At 32.4% G+C, this 17,908-nt stretch overlaps 3 protein-coding genes across 4 annotated transcripts; 2 read left to right on the forward strand and 1 right to left on the reverse strand.

Moving 5' to 3' along the window:
• The first annotated feature begins 5,729 nt into the window (after positions 1-5,729).
• LOC113770932 (GEM-like protein 5) lies at positions 5,730-8,160 on the forward strand. Its single transcript, XM_027315561.1, has 3 exons — positions 5,730-6,148; positions 6,799-7,073; positions 7,783-8,160. Exons 1-3 carry the CDS (start codon positions 5,839-5,841, stop codon positions 7,990-7,992), a joined length of 795 nt encoding a protein of 264 aa, XP_027171362.1. The 5' UTR covers positions 5,730-5,838; the 3' UTR covers positions 7,993-8,160.
• A 1,997-nt stretch (positions 8,161-10,157) lies between these two features.
• On the forward strand, positions 10,158-12,686 carry LOC113770812 (GEM-like protein 5). The gene is made up of 3 exons (XM_027315401.1): positions 10,158-10,692; positions 11,365-11,639; positions 12,300-12,686. Exons 1-3 carry the CDS (start codon positions 10,383-10,385, stop codon positions 12,507-12,509), a joined length of 795 nt encoding a protein of 264 aa, XP_027171202.1. The 5' UTR covers positions 10,158-10,382; the 3' UTR covers positions 12,510-12,686.
• A 1,414-nt stretch (positions 12,687-14,100) lies between these two features.
• LOC113772232 (uncharacterized protein At4g26485-like) lies at positions 14,101-16,075 on the reverse strand. 2 transcript variants are annotated; one of them, XM_027316824.1, is made up of 3 exons: positions 15,906-16,075; positions 15,312-15,354; positions 14,101-14,699 (listed from the first exon to the last, which is right to left on the reverse strand). In XM_027316824.1, exons 1-3 carry the CDS (start codon positions 16,060-16,062, stop codon positions 14,330-14,332), a joined length of 570 nt encoding a protein of 189 aa, XP_027172625.1. In that variant the 5' UTR covers positions 16,063-16,075; the 3' UTR covers positions 14,101-14,329. The 2 variants fall into 2 exon arrangements, with proteins under 2 accessions (XP_027172625.1, XP_027172624.1); XM_027316823.1 differs by having other exon boundaries at positions 15,312-15,516.
• Between the last annotated feature and the right edge of the window lie 1,833 nt (positions 16,076-17,908).

Genomic DNA, 17,908 nt, shown 5'->3' on the forward strand with positions numbered 1-17,908 from the left:
ACATAATATTTAATTTTTAATATTAATTTTTAATATTTCATCCATACACATAACATAAATGCCTGTCCTCATACAAAAATCTTTAAAGGTTAATCTTAAAAGTTGATTTAAAAATAATAGCTTATTTTCTTTTTTGGAAAACAGAGTTTGATCATTTACACATGAGTAAAAAACAAAAAAGCCTCCTGTTATAAACCTAATACGCAGAAAAGCCCCTCATGGTTTCAAAATATATAACATGACATCCCGTATTTTGAACTAAATTGTAAAAGTGACGGAATCCGTTAAACTTAACGGAAATGAACGAAATGACCAAAATGCCCTGATATAATTAAGCAAAAGATAGCTCAAAAAAATCATTTGTTTTATTCTCTAAATAGAGAGAATTGAGAGTTAAGGGGTAGAATAGGTATATTTGTTAAAAATTAGGTATAAAAAATTTTTTTAGGTTCCAATAAGTCATTTCCATTAAGTTTAACGGATTCTGTCACCTTTACAATTTAGTTCAAAGTACGGGGTATCGTGTTGTATATTTTGAAATCACGGGGAGCTTTTTTATGTATTAGGTTTATCACAGGGGACTTTTTTGTATTTTACCCTTTACACATTGATATGGAAAAGGGTTTTTAATGTAAAAATGCAATAGTGGTAAAGAGACTATAATAATGATCAAAACACTATTGTTTATTGTTGCCATTTGCCAAGAGTTTTTGTTATATTATATGTAACCTACAAGGAGTTAAAAGAATGGTCAAGGAAAAAAATTGGTAATTAATGATGGTCAAAAAATTTGTTGGGATTGATGCAATTGGCTAGTGCAATGTTAATTTATTAAAAGTTTGGCTATTTAAACCGTTTTGAACTAATTAACAATGAAGCATGGCCTATTTGGTAAAATGTTTCACCTATAACTAAGAAGTCACGGGTTCCGGTCACTAGGGGTGTGCATTCGGTGCAAATTCGGTAATTCGGTGCACTGAATTCGGTGAATTCGGTTATTCTACCTGTAAAAATTTAAACCGTTTTCAATTCCGAATTGGGCATAACCGAATTCATTCCGCAACCGATTTCAAATTCGAAAACGGTAATGAATTCGGTTAAACCGAATTCATCTATGATTTATAAATTATTACTGATTTGATCCCTAAATTTATTCATAATTGAACACATTACTTATGTTCTAATCATTTTGTGGTTTAATTGGCATTTATTTGATCACTTATACCTAGAATCCTTAGTCTATGATTTAAGAAACACATAAAAAGTGATTAATTTAAACTAAAATAAACCTTAGACTATACAATGATTGGTGATAATTTATGAATTTATAATTTACAATGATTAATTATAAGCAATATTAGTTAGTAGTTACAATGAATTTATAATTTACACTGATTAATAATAAGTAATATTAGTTACAAACTTACAAATTACAATGATTAGTGATAAGTTATATTAGTTACAAACTTATAATTTATTTCAAATCAAAATAAAAACTTATTTACTTACACATGTTATTGTGAAAGTCAATACACTAATACATTGATTTGCAATTCACATACATTCACTTATAGTCTTACACTGCTTAGTTGTCTTGTCTATACTTAAAGCCTTAAGATTAGTAAATAGATAATATGAATTTTAACTTATTTGATAACTTATGCCTAAAATCATTAGTCTATGATTTAAGGAACACATAAAAAGTGATTAATTTAAACTAGAATAAACCTTAGACTGTACAATGATTAGTGATAATTTATGAATTTATAATTTACAATGATTAATAATAAGTAATATTAGTTACAAACTTACAAATTACAATGAGTAGTGATAAGTTATATTACTTACAAACTTATAATTTATTTCAAATCAAAATAAAACTTATTTACTTACATATATTATTGTGAAAGTCAATACACTAGTACATTGATTTGCAATTCATATGCATTCACTTACACTGCTAACTACTTAGTTGTCTTATCTATACTTAAAGTCTTAAGAATTAAGATTAGTGAATAGATAATATGAATTTTTATGTTAAATATGTAGAGTACACTAATACTTGCAAGTTAGAGATTACGCATTCAAATATTCAATAATTCAAACATGAATGATGTATCAAATTACCAATATCTAAATTTAATTACTAATTATGTTTATTGTTTAATATTTAGTATTATACATATATGTGTTAATTATTACCTAATTCTAGTCATGTTACTCATGTATAAAATAATAAGTATTATAGTTATCTTATATTGTTATGTATTACTATATATTGGTATTATTATAGTCATATAACAATTAACAAATACTAAAATAATATATTGTCCATTATTATATATTATTATTATTATAAGTACATGATATGATGATAAATTGATAATACCATATACTAATTATTATTAATAGCATTTACCTATATAATATAATAAAGTATTAGTAGTATATACTAATACTAAATAGCATTTATCTATATATTATATAATTTTATATACCAATTTGGTAATTCGAATGCAGTAATGCGGTACCCGATTTCAATTACCGAATTTGAATGCGAAATCGGTTATTACCTAATTCATAATCTCATTACCTATTTCATACCATATTAGAATTCGGTGAATTTGGTACGTACCGAATTTGTACCAAATTACCAAATACCCGATTTCAAATTACCGAATTGAATTTGAAATCGGTTATGAATTCGGTAAGAACCGAATTTGCTCACCCCTACCAGTCACCCAGGGGAACCACTATTGATCCTTTTTAAAAAAAGAAAAAACAAGAAAAAAAAATTTGGTGAATTAGACAAACTCTAGGGTTTTATGTTGTTTAGACAAACCTCAAGGGAGGAAAATGTAATTTGGCAAAACTTCAGGGGAAGTCAACATTATCAGCTCAATTTACAAAAGGGATAATTTTAGAAACCTCCCCTAAATTTTCCCATAATATGACTTAGCATCTCTTAAGTTTTCAAAATTCACCTACCTCCCTTGAATTGACATTTTTTGTAACATTTTAGCCCCTTTGAAGGAAATGCAAGAAAGATAAATTTTTTGTTTCAATACTACCCTTACAACAACAATTAAAAGTAAAATAAGATTAAAAAGTAAAAAGTTGAAAATATGAGCAATTATAAATGCAACAACCATTACCTAATATAACGAATGACGTTTTAACAATTAAAAAAAAAAGAACATTCCTAGTTTTATTTGGTCATTAAATTATTTTTGATTAATTTTTTTAATTCTGACTTATTTATAATTTTTTTTATAAGTAGGATTTATGTGACAAACCATACGTATGAAGAGATTATTTTAATTTTTAATACAACTTAAATTACATCATATATTAAAAGATATTTCCTAAAAAAATTTCTTGACTTCCTTGTAACTGTCTTATAAAATTTTTCAAAGTGTTAATTACTTGCCAAAATTATTCCAAGTAGTTGACTTTGATTATATATAATCTATCCACGTCCTTTGCTATGTCATTACCACCTTAATACAGAGAAATTTGGACCAATATTGAATAGCGGTTTGTTTATTTTTTTATCTACATTTTTTGGTTTTAAAATCCTTTTTTTGTTTTGGCTTTTTTGTTACATAGTTTTTAAGAGTGCAAGGAAATTTTGTCAATTTGTGACCTTTGACAGGAATATTTGGTCTTGTCAAATTGATAGAGGAGGTAAGTGAAATTTTAAAAACCTCAAAAGAACTAAGTGATATTATCAAAACCCTTAGGGAAGGTTTTCAAAATTATCCCTTTACAGGTACAACTTTCAAATAAATCCACACCCCAAATACATATACAACCTTAAAACCCTCAACATTTGATGATTTCCTTTTAACTTTTTACAAGTACAAATTTATGGTTCACGGAATACAAATAATTTTCCTTGCCTCTTATTTTGTAAATTATTTATTCATTCTATTATCTTTCAAATGTTTTTCGTGTGTGCATGCCCTTATTTATAAATGGATTTAGAGATTTTTGGTCCTATGTTATATGAATTTTTTAATTTTCTCTCTATGACAATTAGATTTTATCAAAATATGAACATTCCTCGTAAAACTATCTTTTTTTTTTTTTTTTGGTAAACTTCCTTGTAAAACTATCTAATATCTTGATATTTATGTATAATCTCATCGAAGTTTGGTTATTATAAGATCAAATGTAACGGTACTATTATTATTGATCACTAGGTAATTTTTTTTTATATATAGCATTAAGGATGAGATTTTTGTGGTTATTTCATGAAAGAAAATTCTTCGTCGCTGTGACCATTTTTAGAAGATGCTTTATGCTATGGCAAGTGTTTTATATAACGTGAAATGTGTTTATAAAAGAAAGGGAAAAATGCCAAATTAGTCCCTCACATTTTGGAAAAATCTTTTTTAGTCTCTCACATTCTTTTTTTTCTGAAACGATAGAAATTTTATTATAATAAGGAAGTAAAATTACATAGGTTGAGCAAGGGCTCAAATTGGTCTTTACAAAAGTGGACCAGGCCACTGATGAACTGAAAATTCATCATCAAAGTATAATCATAGCTAATCTACTCAGTTTAGTACTGAGTCTATCCATAGCAACAGGCAAACTATCAAATGAGCATTTCCTAAACATTGAGCAAAGATCTTTTATCTCACATTCAAAATCAGGTAAAATAATTTCTCAGATATAAAAATTTTACGCATTGGTCCCACAACTCATTTTTGATCAGTTTTCTGGCTAAAAGACACATAACTATCTCAAATGTCCATAATTTCAAAGCCAAAATAGGAACAAAATTCATTCCCCTTCACCCAAAAAAAAAGACCAACCCTTTTCCTTAATTTTCATTTACCAAACTCAATTGGGACCCTCATTTTGGTCAACCAATCGTGGAAGCTTTTACTGCTCTTAACTCGGTGAATATTACCTACTCTGGTGTTTATAAATGGTGGTATATAATTGGTTTTACTCACCAATGAATATCTTTATACTAGAGCTCTTTTTTTATTATTTTTTATCACATTTTTAATAAATAAGTTGATTGCACTTACAATCGAATGAAATTTGAGTGTTCCACTTTGCGTTGGTTATTACGAGCAACTGAGGTAGGTGTGTGTTTTTTTATCAGAAAACTAAGTAATAATGAGCAAAATCTTTTATCAAAATTACTGAGGGTTGGACATGGTCTGAGAGGGTGTAAATTTAGATACTACCTATGATATATAGCGTCAAAGGCCATTTGATAAATGTTTTGCTATTTGTGGGGTTCTACAGTGTTTACTCAAATTACAAGGTAGGTTTCGTAATTTGATCAAACTACAAATTAACCCAAACAATTTTTGCACCGATAACATTTGCAGGTCCCCTCAAGCCCACATGATTCTATGATTATGAAATTAAGATGAGTGTTTAGTAAGATATGACTGTCACGTCTGAACTAATCAAAACTGGATGATTCTTTCTGCCTCGAAGCTTCATGTTTGTTCATACGTGCCCAAAGAATCAAATGTTCATACGTGCCCAAAGAATCAAATTGAAGGAATTCCAAGTATATCAAGTAGCTCAAATCTTGTTGATATTTGTAGTTTATCCAGCACAAATTCCCAAATCCAAAAGTAAAGAATACGTGTAAAATGGTAATTGATTTGACCCAATTTTTTTAATCCTCGGAGAATCAAGTATATATCCAAGCTCCCCAATCTTCCGTCTATAAATCACCGAAAGGTCCAATTAAGCAGTTACCGAATCCACTTTAGAATGAAGTTTCCATATCCAAGTTTCAACCGTCCATAACCAAAGTACAGAATCTTTTGAACATTTTCTTCAGAGTCTTGTCTTAAATTCATGGCAGACTCATCCGGGAACAACCATCCTCCCCCACAGCCTACGCCAGCTCCCACGGCGGCTCCGACAGCTACTCCGCCAACTGATGAGGATCAGGCCAAGTGGGGCACTCGTATGATGGGTCAACCAGCAGCTCCAACAACTCATCCAGACAATCAGAGGGCAGCCTCATGGGTCAATCAGCACCACCCGTATGTTGTTCACTCACCTGTGGACAAGCCTAGCGAGAACCCTGGTGAATCTGTGATTCATATGTTCAATTCTTGGAGCCATAGAGCTGAAACTGTAGCAAAGAACATCTGGCACAATTGTGAGTTGATCGTCCATCATAGCATTTCCTTCTTTCTTTTTGTTCTCTTGCTTTTGTTTGTGCTTGATTAATTACTATTGATATCTTGATTGGTATTGAGAAAATGGATGATGGGATTTTATTCCCAGAATTGAAATTATGGAGTTCTGTTTGGGTTGTATTTAGAAGAATTAAGTAAAAAAAAAAAAAATACTTGGGCAGTTCTTGGGATATGATGTATCATGGATGTGCAATGAAAAGTTGATTTAGAAAAATAGGAAAGGGGTTAGAAGAGGGTTTATTGATGTTCTATTACAGTTATTTTTTTACTGGAATAAGTGATGAGTTTACAATACAATTTTCTGTTTCTTAAGTTGATATGTTTACCTTAGACGTTTCATGCTGGCAGCTTTGACTCTTGAATTGCATGACTGATCATACTGAGAATAAATATAATGGTTTTATATTCCAAAACTGGAATTGAGGAGTGATGTTGATACATGAATAAGATGATTTATTTTGCTGCAGAGTTTTCTGCTTTTTAGTTGATTGTGTTTTGCCATTTGTGTACAATACAGGGAACATGTGAGATTGTTACATTTGGATTGGTTGTGTTGCCATGATTGAATTATGTAGAAAGCAAAAGAGGGGCTAACTTTGTGTAATTGCAGTGAAAACTGGACCATCGGTTTCAGGAACTGCATGGGGAAAACTTAATTTGACAGCAAAGGCGTTGACTGAAGGGGGATTTGAGTCTCATTACAAGCAGATATTTGCTACAGATCCAAATGAGAGGTTGAAGAAGACCTTTGCTTGTTACCTTTCAACCTCAACAGGTCCTGTTGCTGGAACTCTTTATTTGTCAACAGTTCGAGTGGCCTTCTGCAGTGATCGTCCCTTGTCCTTTAGAGCTCCTTCTGGGCAAGAAACTTGGAGCTATTACAAGGTATAAGAACAAACTCCTGTCTGTAGAAATTACTTTCGGGTCACAAAAGATTCAGGAGTCTACTCTTTTTTTTTTTTCTTTATTGGTGGGAGTTTGCTCTGTTTTTTGGTCAATTGGTACGATTTCATTAGTTTGAATACGAGCCAGGTTCAGACTCTATCAAAACCTTTACTGCTTACCCGCAAAATTTTCACTTGTTCCGAATGTTGCTAAGGCAATGTTTGGATTTTGCGTCTCTGTAGTTTGTCTCATGTTTGGCTGGACCTTGAATTTACAAAGTGAGGTTTATTATTGTTCGATTGGTAGAATTAAAAAGAGCCTGTTTTCAACTGTAGAGAATTAAAAAGAGCCTGTTTTCAACTATCTTCAAGCTTTTTTTTCTTGATTTTGGTACTGATTTCAGTCAAGTTAGGTATTTTCTGTTTGACTTTATTAGACTCGTTGAGTTTGTCAGACTCTTTACATGACTAATTTTGAATATAGAATTTAAACTGTCTGTCAGGCCAGTTTCTAGCGGTATCAAGTCCAAATGTCATTAATACAGTCCTACAGAATGCAGTAGCTAATGATAGTGATGCAAAGAAGATCAAAAAATAGATATGTGGATGATTTTTCTACGGTTCTTCTGATGATAGTGAAATCTACTTACGTTAGTTGCTAAATCTTGTTAAAAGTTGGCGGTTCTCTAACATACAGATCCATTTGACAGGTAATGATACCTTTGGCAAACATTGCGAATGTGAATCCTGTTGTTATGAAACAAAATCCACCAGAAAAATATATTCAGATTGTGACGGTTGATGGACACGAGTTTTGGTTCATGGGAGTTGTTAATTTTGAGAAAGCATCACATCATCTCTTAGACAGCGTTTCTGATGTCGGAGCTCGTCAAAATGCTTCTACACCTATCGCAAGCTAGCTTGTGTGTTGTACATTACTTTTGATACGGCCTTAGCTTATATGCGTGTTTGTTTTTGGTTTGTTTGCTTTTGTTCCTTTCGTTTCATTTGTTTGATACTATGAGGAGTGTGTCATTGTGTCCTAGTTACAGAGCAGTTTATAAAGTTGAATGAGTTTTGTTTGTTTAGACTTTGCTAGTTCTATTTTAGGGTGCAATGGGGGCAAATGCGACATGCAAAAACTTTTTTTTTTTTTATTTTCTTTTTCACAAAAAAGAGTCTTGTTGATCATAAACATAAAAATCAACTAAAACTCTTCTTTATTTTTTACCCCAAATCATCTTTTTCTTAAACCCTACCCGATGTGTGTGTTTATATCAACTTATTTAGCTCTTTCTAATTTTTTTACATCTCGTAATTATGTAAATGCGATGATTTAAAATTAATTACTTAATAGTTTTGAGTTATCTGTAAAATCAGCTTTTGAGTAAACCTGTCAATCGATTATTATCGGTTTGTTTGAGTTTGGGTTAACAAAACTTGTAAACTGATTATTATCGATTCATTTGAGTTTGGGTTAACAAAAGGTTAGGGACACGTGGCAGCTGTACAAATAAGAGACAGAGGGGATAGAGACTATTTTGGGGACAGAGGATTTGAAGCCACCTCAAATACTTATACATCCTTAAAACCCTCAACATTTGATGATTTCCTTTTAACTTTTTACAAGTACAAATTTATGGTTCACGGAATACAAATAATTTTCCTTGCCTCTTATTCTGTAAATTATTTATTCATTCTATTATCTTTCAAATGTTTTTCATGTGTGCATGCCCTTATTTATAAACGGATTTAGAGATTTTTGGTCCTATGTCATATGAATTTTTTATTTTTCTCTCTATGACAATTAGATTTTATCAAAATATGAACATTCCTCGTAAAACTATCTTTTTTTTTGGTAAACTTCCTTGTAAAACTATCTAATATCTTGACATTTATGTATAATCTCATCGAAGTTTGGTTATTATAAGATCAAATGTAACGGTACTATTATTAAGGATGAGATGATTGTGGTTAATTCATGAAAGAAAATTCTTCGTCGCTGTGACCATTTTTCAAAGATGCTTTATGCTGTGGCAAGTATTTTATATAACATGGAATGTGTTTATAAAAGAAAGGGAAAATGCCAAATTAGTCCCTCACATTTTGGAAAAATCCTTTTTAGTCTCTCGCATTCAAAATCAGGTAAAATAATTGCTCAGATATAAAAATTTTACGCATTGGTTCCAAAACTCATTTTTGCTCAGTTTTCTAGCTAAAAGACACATGCCTATCTCAAGTGTCCATAATTTCAAAGTCAAAATAGGAACAAAATTGATTTCCCTTCACCCAAAAAAAAAAAAAAAGAAGTCCGACCCTTTTCCTTAATTTTCAGCTACCAAACTCACATAAGACCTATTGGTCATGCAATTTGGGACCCTCATTTTAGTCAACCAACCATGGAAGCTTTTACTGCTCTTAGCTCGGTGAATATTGCCTACTCTGGTGTTTATAAATGGTGGTACATAATTGGTTTTACTCACCAATGAATATCTTCATACAAGAGCTCTTTTTCTATTGTTTTTTTATCATATTTTTAATAATAGGTTGATTGCACTTACAACCGAATGAAATTTGAGTGTTCCGCTTTGCGTTGGTTATTACGGGCAACTGAGGTTGGCATGTATTTTTTTATCAGAAAACTAAGCAATAATGAGCTCTGAGACCAAATGAGCAAAATCTTTTATCAAAATAACTGAGGGTTGGACACGGTCTGAGAGGGTGTAAATCTTTTAGATAATGATAGTTAACGTGAAGGGCCATTTGATAAATGTTTTGCTATGTTTGAGGTTCGACTGTGATTTAGTCAAATTACAAGGTAGGTTTCGTAATTTGATCAAACTACAAATTAACCCAAACAATTTTTGCACCGATAACATTTGCTTCTGTGATTATGAAATTAAGATAGTGTTTAGTAAGATATGACTGTGACGTCTGAACTAATCAAAACTGGATCATTATTTCTTCTCGAAGCTTCGTGTTTGTTCATACATGAAGAAATTGAAGGAATTCCTAGCATATCATAGTAGATCAAATCTTCTTGATATGATATTTGTAGCTTATCCGGCACAAATTTGCAAATCCAAAAGTAAAGAATGCGTGTAAAATGATAATTGATTTGACCCAATTTTTTTTAATCCTCGGATAATCAAGAATATATCCAAATTCCCCAATCTTCCGTCTATAAATCACCGAAAGGTCCAATTACCAAAACCACTTTAGAATAAAGTCCCCATATCCAAGTTTCGACCGTCCATAACTAAAGTACAGAATCTTTTGAACATTTTCTTCAGAATCTTGTCGTAAATTCATGGCAGACTCATTCGGGAACAACCATCCTCCCACACAGCCTACGCCAGCTCCCACCGCGGTTCCGGCGGCTACTCCGCCAATTGATGAGGATCAGGCCAAGTGGGGCACTCGTATCATGGGTCAACCAGCAGCTCCAACAACTCATCCAGACAATCAGAGGGCCGCCTCATGGGTCAATCAGCACCACCCCTATGTTGTTTACTCACCTGTGGACAAGCCTAGCGAGAACCCTTGTGAATCTGTGATTCATATGTTCAATTCTTGGAGCCATAGAGCTGAAACTGTAGCAAAGAACATCTGGCACAATTGTGAGTTGATCGTCCATCATAGCATTTCCTTCTTTCTTTTTGTTCTCTTGCTTTTGTTTGTGCTTGATTAATTACTATTGATATCTTGAATTGGCTTTCTTGATTGGTATTGAGAAAATGGATGATGGGATTTTATTCCCAGAATTGAAATTATGGAGTTCTGTTTGGGTTGTATTTAGAAGAATTAAGTAAAAAAAAAAAAAAATACTTGGGCAGTTCTTGGAATATGATGTATCATGGATGTGCAATGAAAAGTTGATTTAGAAAAATAGGAAAGGGGTTAGAAGAGGTGTTTATTGATGTTCTATTACAGGTATTTTTTTACTGGAATAAGTGATGAGTTTACAATACAATTTTCTGTTTCTTAAGTTGATATGTTTACCTTAGACGTTTCATGCTGGCAGCTTTGACTCTTGAATTGCATGACTGATCATACTGAGAATAAATATAATGGTTTTATATTCCAAAACTGGAATTGAGGAGTGATGTTGATAGTTGATACATGAATAAGATGATTTATTTTGCTGCAGAGTTTTCTGCTTTTTAGTTGATTGTGTTTTGCCATTTGTGTACAATACAGGGAACATGTGAGATTGTTACATTTGGATTGGTTGTGTTGCCATGATTGAATTAGGTAGAAAGGAAAGAGGGGCTAACTTTGTGTAATTGCAGTGAAAACTGGACCATCGGTTTCAGGAACTGCATGGGGAAAACTTAATTTGACAGCAAAGGCGTTGACTGAAGGGGGATTTGAGTCTCATTACAAGCAGATATTTGCTACAGATCCAAATGAGAGGTTGAAGAAGACCTTTGCTTGTTACCTTTCAACCTCAACAGGTCCTGTTGCCGGAACTCTTTATTTGTCAACAGTTCGAGTGGCCTTCTGCAGTGATTGTCCCTTGTCCTTTAGAGCTCCTTCTGGGCAAGAAACTTGGAGCTATTACAAGGTATAAGAACAAACTCCTGTCTGTAGAAATTGCAAAAAATTCAGGAGTCTACTCTTTTTTTTTTTCTTTTTTTTTTATTGGTGGGAGTCTGCTCTTTTTTTGGTCGGTCGGTAGGATTTCATTAGTTTGAATACGAGCCAGGTTCAGACTCTATCAAAACCTTTACTACTTACCCGCAAAATTTTCACTTGTTCTGAATGTTGCCAAGGCAATGTTTGGATTTTGCGTCTGTGTAGTTTGTCTCATGTTTGGCTGGACCTTGAATTTACAGAGTGAGGTTTATTATTGTTCGATTGGTAGAATTAAAATGAGCCTGTTTACAACTGTTGAGATGATGATTAACAGCTATCTTCAAGCTTTTTTTCTTGATTTTGGTACTGATTTCAGTCAAGTTAGGTATTTTCTGTTTGACCTTATTAGACTCGTTGAGTTTGTGAGACTCCTCATTACATGACTAATTTCTAGTGGTATCAAGTCCAAATGTCATTAATACCGTCCTACAGAATGCAGTAGCTAATGATAGTGATGCAAAGAAGATCAAAAAATAGATATGTGGATGATTTTTCTACGGTTCTTCTGATGATAATGAAATCTACTTACTGTAGTTACTAAATCTTGTTAAAAGTTGGCGGTTCTCTAACATACAGATCCATTTGACAGGTTATGATACCTTTGGCAAACATTGCGAATGTGAATCCTGTTGTGATGAAACAAAATCCACCAGAAAAATATATTCAGATTGTGACAATTGATGGGCACGAGTTTTGGTTCATGGGATTTGTCAATTTTGAGAAAGCATCGCATCATCTCTTAGACAGCGTTTCTGATTTCGGAGTTCGTCAAAATGCTTCAATACCCATCACAAGCTAGCTAGTGTGTTGTACATTACTTTTGATGCGGCCTTAGCTTATATGCGTGCTTTTTTTTTTTTTTTGGTTTGTTTGCTTTTATTCCTTTCGTTTCGTTTGTTTGATACTATGAGGAGTGTGTCATTGTGTCCTAGTTACAGAGCAGTTTATATAAAGTTGAATGAGTTTTGTTTGTTTAGAGTTTAGACTTTGCTAGTTCTATTTTAGGGTGCAATGGGGGCAAATGCGACATGCAAAAAATTCAGACCGGATTGATCAGTTCAACTGATTGAACCACGAATCAGTCTGGTTGAAAGTTAAAGCTAGAATGGACTAAAAACCATTGAGAACTAGTAAATCCATTAAATCTGGTAAAATCTGGATGAACCGATTAAATTCAATTTTGAGTACTCTTCCTCATTTGACCCAAAAGTGTTTTTAAAATCAAACCAATTAGACCGGTTAAGCCATGAATTGGTCTGGTTGGAAGCTAAAGTTGGAATGGACTAAAAACCATTGAGAACTAGCAAATCCATTAAAACCGGTAAATTGTGGATTAATGGGTTGAATCCAATTTTGAGTATTCTTCCTCACTTGACCCACCGAACTTATTGACATTCATTCATATTAAAAGCAACAAACTAGCAAACTCTAGAAAAAAAAAAAAGAGAAAAAAGACAGCTGTAACCCTTGTTCCTCTCCTCCAAAGTTCCAAACTAATCTTCTTTTGTGAGTTTGTCAAAAACTCTCTAATCTCCGCTTCTTTCTCTTCTTTCTAGTCTATTATCTTTTTCGATCCAAAGCTGAAACTCCATAACTTACCTACATAAGAAGTCAGATGGATCCAAGAGTTTAGTTTTCATGTGTAAAGGTCTGTGCAAGTTTTTTTTTTCTATTTATTTGTCAGTTTCTTCCTTTCTTATGTGGTTCAAATTTTTTTTTCTTTTTTTTTTTGTCTTTTTGTATTTTTGGGAATAGTTGCACCATTTTAACAATGATTCAAAAAAATTTCTTCTTTTGGAGTTACATTTAGTCTCTTTTATTGTTCTGTTCAGTTGAGAAAGTGATAATTGGGTAATCATGTTTGATTGTTTTAGTTTGACAAATTTGGGCAGAAATTTTTTCTAGTTTTTCTACTTTTTATGTGCTGTTTTAGGAATTCTAGTGACATTTTTTTCTCTATTTGATGTATTCATAATTTTTGAATTTCTCTAAAAATCCTTGGAAAATTTCAAATCTTTTGGTGTTTTTGAATTTTTTTACTGTTCAAATTTCTAATGTGTTTAAATTTTGTTTGGATTTTTTGCTAACTCATTCCTTATTTTTCAAATCCCTCGCATTTTCTAGTAGTAAATGATGGGTTAACTTGTTAATAGGATATGAACAGTCAAGACGCTCTATGGAATGGGTTCAACCTTTTTAAATTGGATCAGACTCAATTGACAAGTGAACTCAATGCATGGCAAATTTACTCGAAGGTAATTTGGGCTGGCCCAACACAAGCTATGGTGGGCATATATATATATATATATATATATATGAATATTAAAACAATAAAAAATATAAAAAATTAGTGATCCAATCAGTTGAATTGGTTGAACCAATAACATCGGACCGATCACTCAATCGGGTCAATCCTCAATCCGACTTTTAAAACATTGCATGCAATACATGAAAATCTTCTTCCTTTCTTTTTGGACAATTAATTAACTTTTCCAATACCAATTTACATATTCCACCATAACATCAGTGTAAGGATGCAGAGTCTATGATATGGCCAATAGCCACATAGGATTTCCAGAAATTAACCATCCTTTTATTAGCAATAACCTAAATGTGCCCTCAAATTTGTAGATCCTCCACTGTGGTTGTAATACTGGTGAATTCACTGCTGGCACTGTCATACACTTCGCTGCCATCACTATTCTCCAAAGCACTCACTTTCAAAGTGAATTTGAAAGTGTAACATGCTTTCAGTGGAAATCTTTGGTTACAATTTATGTTGCCTCCTCTCTTGTTTTGGTACCCCGGATAGTTCTCTTTTCTAAATTCAACTTTGTCTTTCAGTTGTAAACCTGCACATTCTGCTAGCTTCTCAACTTCCCATCTATTGTAGGGATAATCATCCCTAACGGTTACATGAATTTCACCTTCTTCTAGCAGCATTTCTTTGGCTGTTTTGAAGTAAGCTGCTATCAGATCTTGGTGCATCCTGTAATTTTGTCAACCCATCCGAAAGGAGCCAAAAAGAAAGTGGAGAAAAGAAAATAGCAAAGATTACTAATTAAGTAAACAAATTACATGCAGATCAAACTAAAAGGGCAAAAAATGGTTGGTTAAGTACAATGAACTAGAGTCCTTTTATAGCCATTTCACAATTTTAAATTGGCGACTAACGAATTTTTGTTATCCTTAATCACTTTGTTCATTGGAGAAGATAATATATTGAGTCTGTATAGTAACTTGCCACAATGAACTATTTCAGTCCTTAGGGTTTTTTTCTGTTTCCTTTGTTTCTTCATTCACAACACTTGAACATTGGTACATAAATTCAGAAATTAGACAACTAATATGACATTAACAATATATAGTCCATCTGAGAAACAATAAAACATTATTATTTTCTTAAGCTGGAGCTAGCTTGAATATCTCGAAGGGATACTTATACCAATAATGAATAATCTCGAATAGCAATATAGGGTTTGGTTTACAACAACACTAGTACTTCAATACAATAACTACAAAATTTTACAATTTTTCAAGCAAGTCAATGTACAACTGCAGAAGGCATCTGTGTGCTTTATCAATAGAAATCTTCACTTACCGAATAAGGATGGAGTCTGTTTCACGTAACCATCGATAATGCCCTGCGTGCGGAAAGTTATATAGTATGACATCAAATTTCATGTGCTTCAGGTATGGATGCTCGTTCATGTTGCGGACATCAACTTGATACAAAACAAGGCCTCTCAATCTTTTCAATTCCTGAAGATGTGCTGTGCTTGTCCAATGTCTCTCCCACAACATCGCTTTTAAAATAAAACAAATTTGTATAAGAAATGCATATATAAAAAATGTGAAACGAATTTCACTTATAAACCAGAAATGCATGGATGCCATTAGTCAAGATGAATTCACACAATGGACAAGTTTTTGTCCTATACATGGTGCCACAAAATCAAACCCGCTAAACAGTTTAATTGGATTTAGATCAAAATAAGATACATGAGGATCATGTTGATCTTAAAACCTCACTGAAAACAAATAAAAATTCAGATTACGAGTTGGAAGAGATAGAGAGAGAGAGAGACCAACGAAAGGTGTATATGCATATGTTCTTGGGAAATAGTTTCTCTTTACCTCATTTATCATACATAAAAAACAAAGAAATGGAAACAGAGAACTACTAATAAAATACCTTCAGTATGAAGACATGTTGCCACCATGTTTGCAGCACTGCCAAAGGCTTTGGCTAAACAAGCAGAAAATGAAAAATCTCCTTCACCTACTAGCAATATCATATGGGAACTACTGTAGTGCTGAATCCATCTTTCTTTTGTCTCGTTATTTTTCATCTCTAAATCTATCAAGTTGAAAGATCAGCCTCTGAATTTTAGGAAATTGGCTTTATTTCTTGTAGGTAAATTCCTTGTTTTGTGTGAAAGTAATTTTAGTTATTTGAAGTAATAGGTAAGGAATATTTCCTATTTGTATGAGTTTAGGAATTAGAAATTATTTCTTATTCTGTATAAGTTAGGAATTAGTAGTTATTTCTGACTATTAATTGGGGTGTTGGTCAAGTAAAGTTACTTGCAAATAGGTGGGGGTTAGCATACTACAAGGTGGCATACAAGAGAGTCATGTAATCTTTACATGAAGTGTGAGAGGTTGTTGGGAGGTGAAAGAAATTATTCAAGAGTTGGGTTTCAATTCAAGTTGTATTCTTATATAAAATTTATTCCCTCATAATAAAGAAACCACATTAAATCTTGTGTGTTGTTTATTTTCATGCTTGTGATTTATTGTCATTAAATTATTATGTACTTGACGTCTCAATAATAGTTTATTCCGTGTTTAGATCCTAAAAAATTGGTATCAGAGCCAAGTTCATGGTTAGATCCTAGTTTATTATTGAGATCAAGTGGGTTGGTGGTTACGACCAATACAACAATTAATAGGTAACATCCTTGTTTCAAAGGTTTGGTAAGAAGTATTGAAGGTGAAGGATGGGAAGAAAAAAGCATGGAGATACTTGACGATAAATTTAGATAAGTAATTCAAGAGTTAAAGAAAAAGTGGAGTCTAATATCGACTTTGGATGTGAACTAATGAAGACGTTCTCGCAACTTCAGTGGTTGAAACTTCATCCATTCTTTGGATGGTATCGCGTATGTTGTAAAGAAATAAAAGAATCTAATTTCTATGTATTAAAAGACTCTAACCGTTATAAATTTTTCATTATAGGTGGAGTCTTGAAAATCACACATGGAGAAACAATCCTAAAGATAGAAAAAGGATGATAATTTTACTATTTGATTGCATCAATGGTTAGAAATAGAGCTTACAAAAGGGAAAAAGAAGTTGCAAGTGGTGAAGAGAAGAAAATCCTGCGGTAGACCCAAGCTAGATACACATGTTTATTTGCTAATTGGATCAATTTGATATTAGAACTACATTGATTCAAGTGTGTAATTCAGCACTATATTATTTGGCAATTGAAGGCAAGTGGTTGTTAAAAAAAAATAAGTATTCGTTAAGGTGGATATTTATTAGGAAATTAGTTTAATTTATTTTAAGCAGGTTCCTTATTTTAGATGGAAGTAACTTGCTTCCTAATTGTTTTAGTTACTTGAAGTAGTAATCAAGGAATATTTTCTATTTGTATGAGTTTAGAAGTTAGAATTTATTTCCTATTTTGTTTAAGTTTAAAATTAGCAGTTATTTCCTATTATTATTTGAGTGGTGGGGGTTAGCGTAATATAAAGTGGCACACAAGAGAGCCATTAGTCTTCTTCATATAAAAGTGAGAGAGAACTCTTTGAAAATGAGAGAAATTATACAAGAAATTAAAGTGGCACAGGTGTTCTTTTGATGAACGTTTGCTTGATAATAAAGCCAATCACATTAAATCTTGTGTCTTTTAATTTCATTCTTGTAACTTATTATCATTAAATTATTCTCAATAATAGTTTATTCCGTGTCTGAGTCCCAACACCGAATCTTCGTGCTAGTAGGGAAAGAGATGACCTTTGTTAATGGTAAACGGATAAAGGGCAATGCTCTTTTCCCTCCTTTGTTTTTGCTTCTTGTGTAAGCATTGTGAACTTGAAGCTTTAATCGGACGTGTCACCATCACAAATTATATTTGTGATGCAAGCAAATAATTTATGGTCATTATTTGGCAATTCAAACACACTTATA

The sequence above is a fragment of the Coffea eugenioides genome, chromosome 5, assembly GCF_003713205.1.
Source record: "Coffea eugenioides isolate CCC68of chromosome 5, Ceug_1.0, whole genome shotgun sequence".
NCBI classification, from domain to species: Eukaryota; Viridiplantae; Streptophyta; class Magnoliopsida; order Gentianales; family Rubiaceae; genus Coffea; species Coffea eugenioides.